The 12345-nt window shown below is 42.0% G+C and overlaps 1 protein-coding gene across 2 annotated transcripts in view; it reads left to right on the top strand.

The window, feature by feature from the left end:
- Window positions 1–12345, top strand: part of LOC119661353 (potassium voltage-gated channel subfamily H member 2) — a 766305-nt gene that overhangs the window by 344930 nt on the left and 409030 nt on the right. For both annotated transcript variants that reach the window (XM_038070659.1, XM_038070660.1), the window contains exon 11: window positions 12277–12345. In XM_038070659.1, the coding sequence (XP_037926587.1) occupies window positions 12277–12345 (69 nt within the window). The remainder of the gene's footprint in view (window positions 1–12276) is intronic.

The following is a 12345-nucleotide window of genomic DNA, read 5'->3' as shown; positions in this document are numbered from 1 at the left end:
TTGTATGGGAATCCAAGAATCAGAAGGCATAACAAGAACTGGATTCAATTATCCCAATATCTTTTCCAATATTCTGTGCCCCTCATATCCCTTATTTCCCTAGGGTTATATACTGAGTAATGCACCTACAGCTGGTAATACCAAAGGATAAAGTTCTAAGAAGTGAGTTTAACAAAAATTCCTTGTGCTTCATCCTAACCCACCACACCACGGACACATAAGCGAACATTGGCGTAATGATAGCAACACACATATATTCACATCACTAGAAGAAGCCGAAGTTCCCATGTTGAGGAGAAGTTCCACCTGGACATCCCATAGTTCCAAGAACATGTTTCATTTTTGCCTCTACATGTTTATTCTGAAGCAGCTTCTCATTTATATTAACTCCCAAATCCTTTGAAGGTAAAGACCATTCAGTTTACTTCTCTTATAAATAATGCCATCGTGATTTTATTTGGATTTACTAAAATCCTATGTTTGATGCACCAACTATTAATCACATCAATGGCCGCCTGTGTATTTCTAGACAATTTTCCTTGGTCGCCAACTAACACAGTCATTTGCATAAGCTTGGGCATGCATTGGCAGACTTGGCAGTTTACTTAGCGACGAACAGTATACTCCTCAGAAGAAGTGTCAGCACACCTCCTTTGGGGTCAACCTTTCGTTGCATGTGTCAGGAAGCAATGACCACTTATTTCAGCATACAACAATAACTGTGTTAACATAGTATAGATCCATTTAATTAAAGTTTCATCGGCTCCATGCTCTCTGCCGCAATCAGAAGGTATTTGGAAATGCGCACAGCCCTTGCATTATCAACGAATCATGTGCTCACCTTTCAGAGTTTCGCCCTCTGTCTGTGAAGCTAAAGAATGGGGAGTAGACTCAAAAAACTTTCAAAGCAAAGCATGTTGGCTTTCATTTAAAGGATACGACGCTCAATCAGTCTCTCCAGACATTTCAGAGAGAACGATGTTAACTCAAACTGCCTCAAGTTCTTTGGAAGGGACAGTCATCTTTCTCAGACATCGTGTCGGTATGAAAACTAACTTAACTATCTGCTAAGAGGTGACATGTAGCCCACAGCGAGATATAGAAGTAAAATATTTCTTAGAAGCCGCTCTATGCCATTCATGCCTAGTGCTTTGAAGTGCTCACGAGGTAATATAATAGCTTTCGCTATTTCATTAGTAACTACTGTTTTCATAGCAGGAATTTCGTGTAGAATGGTTTACAGAAGTGGCTAAGTCTTAGATAATACGTTCAAAAGAAGTTCTCTCTAACTTTTTACGAGCTTCTTAAATTCACGCTTTGAGTTTTGAAGTTTGACCAGTCTTCATTGTGATTGCTTTTACAAGCGCGATTCAGAAGCCATCTGGTTGACATTTTCAAAGGCTCGGTTTCATCAGATATGCCTCCGGTAATAGGACAGACCTTTTCAAATCACTCTAAGAGTATGCGATTTTGAATTTCTATTATAATTGAGCTCCTATGGCCAAAGGAGCGCTCAGTGGCCTAGGCGACTTTACTTTATTGTCTAGGAGCTGATTGAACTTTCAACATCATCAACAGCGCAACAAGCGGTATCCGATGTAGGCCTCCCATAATAAGGAACTCCAGACATCCCAGTTTTTCACCGAGGTCCACCAATTCGATTTCCCTAAAAGCTTTCCGCCGTCCTAACCTAAACCATCTCAGGCAGGGTTTGCCTCGTTTTCTTTTTCTGTCATTTCTATTACCCTTGTAGATTTTCCGGGTTGGATCATGCTCTTCCATACGAATCGTCCACCCTCATGTAGGGGGCCAACAATTCTTCGGAGGATTATTCTCCCGAACGTCCCTGAGAAATATATGAGGACTGGCAAGATCATTGTCTTCTACAGCAACAGATTTCACCATATGGTGAGACGTTTCGAGCGAAACAGTTTTTTTAAGCTGAAATAGGCTTTGTTGGATGCCAGCAACCGTGCGTCGAATTTCGACTTTAGGTAGTAGAAATTATACCATAAACAATCCAAAGTGATAGTCTCCTATGTTTACTGTTCTCGTTTGCCCAGTGCGATTTGATTCTGTTGGTTAGTTGGTTTTTGGTGCTGACATTACCACCATACAGCCCAAGATCCGATCGCCACCTGCTCGACCTGGATGAAGGGAGTTTGTACGTCTCGGGTCGTTCTTCCCATGATGTCGATATCGTCAGCATAAGCGAGCAGTTGACTGGACTTGAAGAGGAGGTGTCTCTCGCATTAACCTCAGCATCGTGGATCACTTTTTCCAGGATCAGGATACAGAGGACGCATGATAGGGTATCCCCTTGTGCTAACTGTTGTTGAGGTCCAATGTTCTCGAGAGTGATCCTGCTGCTTTTATGAAGCCACGCATATTGGTCAGGGTTAACGTAGTCAGTGTTCCCAATTTCCTCGAGATATCGAATTATCTGAGCAACGAGGTGTAGAAGTCTTGCTGACTTGTTTGTAAAAGTTCCACCCCTGGTGCGGTTGTTGCCTGTGTTTTTTGAGTTCACAGACCTTCGGCTTTTGCCTGGCTCCATTTTTCCGTTTATAAAGGCGCTTCTCCGCTCGATGGAGCTCGTTATGTCTCTGGGCGTGCCCGCGTTCTTTGAGAATGCAACATTACTCGGTATGCAGCATTCTTCCGCTCCGATGCTAGCTTACGAATCGTTTCGACTTCTTTTGGAAACAGGGGTCAAGTATCTTTGTGGCCTTATCAATGATGACGTTCTTCAGGTCGCAGTGAAGATCATTTGTTGATGCTTCATCTCCAGGATCTCTGTTAACTGTGGTTATTGCGACATCCATTTCCCCCTTATAGATTTTGAGGAGGGTTGTGCTGTGGATAGCTTCAGTATTAACTCTCACCTGATTGTAATAGGGGATTCCAGCCACTGTTGTTATTCGAGCCAAGAGCACTGTGCCAAGTAGATAGTGAGGCAAGTCATATTTAACCCCCTATATCTTCTGACATTGATTAATGCTGAAAGGTGGCGGCGTTGTGTAAAGGCCCTCGTATGGTAGTGTACCGCTTTATTGTTTCGAAATTTACCTCGCAAGCGCAAAGTACATAGCCTTTCCTACTCCGAGCACATGGCTTACTGGATGGCCGCTATAATATACATTGTAGTGGCTCTTCTTCGGGAAACTGTTCAGCGTTCAGTGCATCTCTTGCAACGCTGTTATATCAGCCTTACATTAGGACAGAGTATCGGCTAGCTGCAGAGGAGCATTCGGTCTGTACAGGGAGTACACGTTCCATGAGACAATCCAGAAACTGTTATGTTGTTTTCGTTGCTGGATTCGTTACTGTAAACTCTATTATGTCCGAAGATTTTTGTGGCTTCGTAGCAAGTTATTTACCGTGTAGGGTTGTCAGCCCTGTTCAACCCCCAACCTGGAAGACCAGTTGGTACAATTTATCCCGTTTTTATCCGCGGGGAGCTCACCTTTTCCGTCTGCAGCTTTCCATTAAGAAAGAACTTCCAGTGATCGCCACGTGGAGGTGGAGGTAGTAGAGCTGTCAATGCATTATTGGTCCGCAACAGACAGAGTAAATTTCAAGTAATTAAGGTTTTACAGAGAGAATTTGTCTAACACCTCCAGCCTCTACTCAAGTCTAACATTTCTAAAGTTTAAATTATTAAGTCAATTGCGTAATTTCTCCTTGGTCCGACGAACATTGTGGCATATCTCCCCTGAAATGATGGAGTCAAATTGTTTCAATTTTATAAGGTTGTATTCGGGACTTCCCCAAAAAATACCACTTGACTCCGCATACGTTACTAGTTTTTAGTTTTGCAGCGGTAAAGAACCCGGAATAGTAGTACCGGTACATAGAGGCAATTATGACGCTTCTTCTCTTACCATTTTTATTGTATGACGGCCGCCACTAGGGCCTTGGCTCACAAATTATTTGAACATGGTTGCTTTTAACAAATACGATGTCAGGATACAGGCTGAATGTCATGGTGCAACAACGCCTGTGTCCTCATTTTCAAGAACTCTTACCTTCTTATCCAGTGCAATCTGGTGCCGTCAGCTATTTCTATAAAGTGCTGCCTGTATAGGTTCGTTTTCATATACCGGTTTTAGACCAGCTGCGTTCTCATCACCTTTCTTCTACTTTTCCTGATGTGATTGAAGTTTCCTTCTGCCGAGCTTTCCTCTTTCTTTCTTGAAAAGTTACGCAACTGCGTCACCCAGAGACCGATTGTAGTAGAGTTTTAATTTTTTTTCTTCTTATGGGGCTTGCTACATTTTACTTTTTTGGCTGACCCAGCTATAGGCACTAAGTTCAGGCTTTCCACTGAGGTGAAGAGCATGTCTTCCACAGATTTCTTCGTGGAGGAATATGAATTTGGTGGAGCCTTCCACGGCGCGATCGCGACTTGATTGCTCGACGTAGCAGGTAATTTCGTAATTCTTGGAGAGTTAAAATCCGTAGCTTCAATATTCAATGTGCTTTAAACACTATTAGCGCAATAGTAAGTTACTATTGCTATGTGACTTCTTGCAAACTGGAGCAGTCAGAAATCCACTTAGGATGCTTCAACTTTTGTGAAGTGATATTTGTTTATAGGCTTTGTAAATTTCTCAAAATGTGGCATCGTTTAGTTTCCTTATATCACTTGTCTGTTTTATCAATTTTACATTCTTCTTTGAAATGATGTGGTCCACCCAGATAATTCGATCTGAAGGCTGCCGGTTCCTTTTTCAGCCAACGCTACGTCCTTTTGATTCACACTGAGTCCTTTTGATCTGCCTGTTTGTTGGTTTTGTTCCATAGTGAGTTAGGTTTCGATCCCTAAGGAAAGTTTGCATAGAAACGGTAGTAAATTGCACCCTGTTCGCGTCGAATTTTAGTTTCTTTCTGATGAGGCAGTTTTCTACTATCTATGATAGGTAGCGTGGAATAGGCACCCTGATTAGTGACCCCTTATGGACGACCAGCTTGCCGAGTGGGAGGCATTCTTCGCATCCAACGTGACCACCTCCCCATTCTCCAGACTTTGCCCCAGGTGTTTACGTGAACCTCCTTTTGGAAAATTTTCAAGCTACTACTTCCATTTTCTTTGATCGCTTTTTGCAGGTTGTAGCTGGTCTTAAAATTTAGTTTTCTTTTCGATCTCTTTTATCCTGAGTTCCTTCAATTTTGCGTTAACAACAACCTGAATTAGTTGCTTTGGAAACAGTTCTGCTGATTCTTGATTTGTATAAATTTTATGAAGTCAACCACAACTATGCTTAGAAAACTATTCTTCCATTTTGAACCTGTCTGGATTCTATCGCTTCTTGTACTTGTGGCGCGGCTGGTATAATAAATAATAAATTTCGAATGTCGCGAATACCAGCGGACAGATGACGCCACCGGCGCTCCACTCAGTTCAGACCTCGCTACAAGAGTGAGGAACAGAGTAGGTGGCGAGAAACGTCAGATAAAAAATAATAATAGGAAAAAAGAGTTAAGAAGATAGTTGGCAGTCATTGTGAAAAGAACGAGTTTTGTGCAGAAAGAAAATAGTTACGGACGGAAATCAGTATAATTTCTAATATCCCTGAACTATAATAGGAGTAGTTTTTTGAAATTGTCTATTGAACGTTGTTAAATACAAGCTCCTAAATACTCTTTGATTTCGAAAATTATGGCCTGATGGGCGCTGTATGTATGCTTCGCTAATAAACCACCTCCTTCGACGCTAATGGGAACAGCTGGCGAAGGTCATGTCAATACCGACTTTACGATAAATGCTCGAATTATTTTGACTTGTCCGCCATTCCTAGTTCCAGAGATACAAACGTTTCGAGCAGCCCAGGACCTCTGATGTCGCTGCGTCTACTATTCATTGGTTGAAAGTACTGCACAAAATTACTGGATATCTAGTGTGCCCATCTGAAGCTACGCTTGCATTGTCTGAACTCTTTCATTATCCGACTGAGTAATGGACACTCACATTACTGCTTGTTTATTCCTGTCTTGAATTGATGCACTATTTTCAGGAATCTTGAATGACTTGCTGAATAGGGTAACGTCTTCACTTGCGTCTATTGCAATTTTTCCCAGGACATCCTGAGACGATCCCAGTGATTGATGCTTATATATATTATCTTGATATGAATTCATAGAATTCAAGGCCCTTCTGAAAACTAGCTACCTGTTATTGCCAGCTGTGTGGCTAGCGTCTTTTGTCGAGTCCTTTCTGCAGCACATATATGACGAAATTTTTTTCGTTATATGATCTTTTACTCCACATCTGCTGCAAAACTTGGATCGATCGTCTGTTTTTGGTCAAGAGTGCAAAGTCCAGGTATTTGAAGCACTTTATAGTCATCGTCTCCTTGCGAACACGATAAACAACCAAGCTCAATTTTACTCCTATGTTTTCTGAAAGCCTAATCATACTTTCCGATGAAAGGTCCGGTGCCACAATTTGTGTACAGTTGTGCGCTTTCCCCAAAAATATTGTTCCTTAGGATATTTTATCCCTGATTTCAAACTACGACTGAACCGCTGCAGCTGATGGTAATTCGGTAATTTAGGTTTCTAATATCCACATGCAAAGGCTTCGTCGATGTTCTTTCGAAGTTGATTTTCCCCTCTTTTGTTGAGTTTGAGTAACAGATTTCCTTGAGTTCTTTTAATTTTGAACATCGCTCTGTCACTGTCTTCCAGTTTTTCAGGTTTGACGCTACACAGTATATTCGGACACAGAAAATAGCGTCGGGCCTCCAACTGCCGGTCTGGTAGCTTCGGACTCTTTCACAAAGGTTTTCGTCTGCCGACAATAGTTCAAATTTCTCCATCTGGCGGCTTGAATCTGTCTCCCTTCAGAGTAGACTTGGCAGTAGAGCCGTTGCCAAAAGCCGGTTCTGGCTCCTCACCATTGATCCAGATTCTTGGCTAACCAGTCTGTCAGTTTCCTCATTATCAGGAATGTTTCGTCCAGTCGGCCAAGTTTCAGCACCACCTACTAGTACCAATGGACTTGATATGTGGTTGCTGTTTAGAGCTACGGATGCTTTAGGGAAGCTTCAAGTGTTACAGTCGGCATAGTACTCATTGTTACGGAGGCACTGCCTGTGGATTATATGCAGAGTGCATTCATGCTGCCGCATACTGTGTCCGCTAACTTGCCGATAATTATTACGACTAAATCGTTCGCAAATGCTTGTGTGAAGAACTTTGCGTACCCCAGAAGCGATAGGAAGGTATCCATTACCAGGGAATATAAAATAGGGTAGAGAACCCCGGTCTGTGGATAGTCCCTATGACAACTTGTCTTAATAGGTGTTGTCCGTATGCGCTAGTATGTGTGTCTTCTTCCATTTCACCATGTGAAGGATCCAATGGATAACATGCTGTCTTGCCGCACCACAAATCACCAAAAATGAGGCGCCTTCGATCTCTATGAATATGCATAAAACGTATTCCTTTTCGGACATTGCCTTCTCAATTTTCTCGTTCATAGAGTGTTGTCTGTGTACCTCCCGCACTGTAAACGTAGATAAACCAATGCGCTTATGATCCAAGAGAGTATCTCGTTTGATGCTCCTCAGTCTCCGGCAAAGGCCGCAATATATGGGCATTCCACGGTGATGTTGATGACCTTTCGTCTAACCGTCATGAAGAAAGTGAGTTCATTACCGAAATTAAGGATATGTAATTCGGCTCCCACCAGATACTCTAATAGTCTCGATCCCCTCATGTTGTTGTTGGAACTTCTATAGTATATATGCGGGTGTTAACATCGCATCCTACTATTACCCCATGCCTCTACTTTTTCCATATTGAATACCTCTGACAAATGTACCCCTGGGCTATGTCATTGGGGAAATAAGGAGAGTACCAAAGAATATCCTTATCTCCCTGATGGCTTTTTATGGTCTGTCGCTGTGGTATCGACATCACATAGGCCGTTATTAAAGATCTCTAAAGGTCCCTTGAAACCATCATGCAGGGCGGAGGACTATCAATGTATGCAACTTGGAAGGTTACGCCTCTGACTTCCACACCAGCAACTCATGGTTCTTGTATGAGGTAAGTAAATGTCTTGCGACGATTAATAGTTGCCGTCCCCGTTTTACAATGTCGCAAATTTATTTGACAAATATGGCACCTCATCTACGCTTTAGATAAAGATGTCATGAGTCGCACGTCTCCTACAATGGCTTTAGGTACCGGCGCGTGTAATGTGACGGTCCTAAGCCCGTAGTAGAGCCGACAGCTTTTTTGCTCCCGAACCTTCTTATTATCCAGTTCAGGAACAACGATAGTGGAGAAATTTCTCGCAGACAGGCGCTTACCCGTGGGAAAGATTTTAGCCTCAGCAGTTGGCGCGGACTAAAGCCCGGAGTCAGCAGTGCTAACAGAGAGATTGCTTCGGCTGTACCGTTAAGCGAGCCAATCTAGACCCAGGTTCTACCACTTCAATCAAGGTTGGATCGTCATGATCAAAGTTTAATTTTTGTTTTGTTTTAAGTTTTAAGTTTTGAAATTTATCATAGTTGGCTACCATGGCTTTTATTTTACTAGGGAAAGTAAGTTGATTTTGGCAGAGACTCTTTTTGTCGAGGCGAGGCTAGTTGAAATTCCGTTTACGCCATATTTCAACCGCTGTAAGCATTCAGCCCTCGGTACGGTAGTCACATCTTGGCTTGTGGTACTGATTACCGCTTAGCCTCAGGTGTCCCATGTGGTTTTCCAGAGGATCTCTTCCTTTCTGAAATTCTTCCCTAGGGCTGGGCAGGTAATTATCGAGGGAGTTTACTAGTTTAATTGTACTCTTCTTTCTCCCCTTGGTGTCACTTACTGCTTACGTTTTGGATTCTATTTTTTATTCGAGGTTCCTCTTCATATCGAACCGGAAGTCTTTTGCGAGGAGTTATTCCTTTGAATCGTCATTTAATTGCGCCATTCAATTTCAGTTAGTTTGTATAGAGCTCCAATGGTCTCAATTGCATCTTTTATCTCTTTCTATATCATATTTTTTCGCCCTTCAACATATCGATCAATTTCAAAATTTCTGGAAGTTGCTGGTTTTCGTGGCAGTGTTGTTCAAGCTTCATATTCGCTGACACTCTGTTTTGAGCTTATGTTCGATAATCTAAAAATATTTAAGCTCCTTTCGATGAGATTTTTCTTTTCGCTGATTTTAGTTCCTTTCCTATGATTATCTATGCAAGCAGGGAGTCCATACAAGGGTTAGCACAAATCCTTATGGGGTCTAGCGTACGTTAGCGATATTCGAGGGGCGGTGACTACGTGATCCTATGATTATCTATGCAAGCAGCGAGTCCATACAAGGGTTAGCACAAATCCTTATGGGGTTTGCATTCACAGCCATATCAGTGCTAATTACCTATGGTTCATCTGAGCCTGTGGCAGTTGTCCAATGTTGATGAAACATTGAGCATTCTTGGAGGTTGGGTGCTGTGCTTATTGCCTTCCTTGGGTTTATATTCAGGGTTAAGTTTCCATAAATTTTTACCCTTACAGCCAAGTATGGCATACAACTTTGTTTTCCGACGTAAAGATCCCCCCAGTCATCGTCTCTCGGTGGCTTCAGATGCATTGCCTGGCGGTTACCACATGGAATTAAAAGTAGGATTTGTTAGCAGAGCTGTAGGTTGTAAACTGGAGTACACTTACCAAATTTTCGTCACGGTGTACAATGCTGTGAGGCACAGCATTTTGGGACACATAATACCTTTCAACCACAACAGTGCCGCTTAGGTTTTGTATAATAACGTGTCATCGGTCGAATTCAATTCAATTTCAACTAATAGTCGCAGCTCGATGGAAGCTGCACTTAGAAGTCGGCTAGCCTGAGCCGTCTAATATTGCGTTGACCACGACTGGTCGACTTTCAGCAATTAAGATAGAAGCTGTGCTAACCTTTTGCTTTGAAATGTGCGTCTTGTCTGGTATCGAATGTGCCGCTTCTTTGAATTGTTGTACCCTAATATAGAAAATAACTTTATTATTATTGTTATTCTGCTAAGGGAAATTGCACCGTATCTTAGAAGATCTATTGTGCCCATTTCCTGGTAACATTGTATCGATTAGCTATAGCATCTCGAGGAAGCCTATAACCACCAGGGATTTTTATGTATATGTTTCCTACTTCCAAGTATTATTCTCCCAAGTCCCTCGACGTATTTTACCAAAGTGTCGGACATTGTTCCAGAACATGTATGGTTTTACCACACACCGCCCGGAATCTACAGGTAGTGCACGTAGATATTTCTAGCTTCCCTAGATGATAGCTTAGTGGGCAGTTGCCAGTGAGTATTTCAACTATAATCCGAAACTTGTTAGGACTGATGAAGGGAACAAGTGGTTCCCGAAATATCGGTATTTGCAAGAATAAATGTCCACACCAACGAAAAAGAAACAACAAGTTTTTATTATTTCAATTAATTAATCGTTGGAAACACCGCATAATTTCACTCAGATATAATCCGCAGGCTTTTCCTGGTAGATTTAAACAGTCCTTTGAGTGCATGGGTTCGTATTCCTACATGAACAACCTGAACTGCTCTATTCCTAGTAGGTTCGCTGAGTATAGTCCCCTCAACCATTCCACTCCATTTTACAATACCGCCATGAACCCGTTTCCGTTTCATCTACGACGTTCTCGTCGTATTCTCGTCGGGTTCTCGTCTGTGTAAAGGCGACCCTGCCCCCTCTTGCGGAGTTCGTTTGCTGTTTCATTGCCTTCTTACTATACCTGGCTTGAAACCCGGAGTATCTAGACGTTATTGTCGAAGCCGAGAGTGGTCAGTCTCTCACGGCATCCCCAGGCAGGTTTAAAATCCATCCTGGCGCCCACTCCCTCTACTGTGAGAGATCTATCAGTGTACACATTAATCATTTCCTGGTTTTAAACCCAATGTCACTGCCACGCTTTCCTAGTTTGACTGTTATTCCAATGTGTTTCGCCTGGAAAGAATATTAATTTTCCTTCAATTGAGGCAGCTCCCCGCCACACTGATGTTGTTACATGTTCTAAAGATTGCCCTACTTGCCTACATTTGTATGTAGGACCTCCAGGCGTGAAGTTGGGCATGAAGTTTGTTTTACTTCCTGATTGTTGTGCTGCGTTCAGTTGTTTCTACCCAGATTACAGTTCCGTAGGAAATTATTGATATTACTATTGCAGTCCATATGCAAAGTAGTATCTTTGGAGTGCAACCCCATATTTTCCCTGCTATGGATCAGTAAGTCATCGGAGCCCTTGTAGTTTTCCTACATGTGCTTTCAACATGTGTCTCCAGAGTAATTTTTGGTCCAGTGTAATTTCCAAATTTTAGACATTTGTTTTTCGTTTTACCTGTATGCAATGTAGCTTAATAAGATGATTAAGCTTACGCTTCCTAGTGAGTGGTACGGTGGTGGTTTTGCCTGGGTTGATGCGCAAACTCGCCTTCCTGCACCAGATATTAGTAATTCTTAGTGCAGTTTTGTTTGAGCGTCCTGCTCGGTAAGCGTATTAACAATGATGTAGGGCATTGCCCATTAGGATTCTAGTTTGAATATAAATGTTTATGACCTTCTGCAATTTTTGAGTAAGAACGAAGTTAGGCAAATTTGTCTGAAAGATTTAGCGAGAAAGGATCCTTTTTGCACGCCATCGGAATGAACATCATTTTTGTTCACCTTCCTATTGTATACCCCAAGGTTATGCTGCCTCTTACCACTCTTAGCGACCCTAAGATTATTTCTAAGCCTGTCTGTTGTAATACTGGGCAAATGCCATCTACTCCGGTAATTTCAGCGTTTGTTCCCATTCTGGATAAGTTCCTGCTCCACCAGGATACATATTTAGATGACTCAATTGTCTGATCCGAACAGCTGGCTGCATCAACGAAGACTTTGTTGAGGTCTTCCACCAATGTTTCCAGTTCCAAGTCGCTTTTGATACCAACGCCCCTTTGTAAAAGAAACATGCTGTTCTACAGGTGAAAGTGTCTTCATGAGGACGACGTCGCTACGTAGCGTAGCGTTTAACGTATATACATAATAGTGCAAATATATCGTACTATTAAAGCTCTAGCAAGCTATACAGAGCTATACAAAGATAAAAAATATTTTCTATAATCTGTAGGGTTATCAAATTGTCCTTTGAAGAGTATAATGCGGTTGGGAGCAAGGCGAAGTAGTTTTCAGTGGGATTAAATGTGCCATCTTTAGTAATATAAATTTTGAAATTAATTCAACAACTAATCTATTTTCTTTTTTCTCTATTGTCGTTCATAGGATAACGGATCGGCGAAATTTTTTCAAGGAACGAGGCATACACCAAATATGGGAGAGAAAGTAGCACAA

The sequence above is a fragment of the Hermetia illucens genome, chromosome 1, assembly GCF_905115235.1.
Source record: "Hermetia illucens chromosome 1, iHerIll2.2.curated.20191125, whole genome shotgun sequence".
Taxonomy (NCBI): domain Eukaryota; kingdom Metazoa; phylum Arthropoda; class Insecta; order Diptera; family Stratiomyidae; genus Hermetia; species Hermetia illucens.
This window is presented reverse-complemented; position numbering and strand designations above follow the sequence as displayed.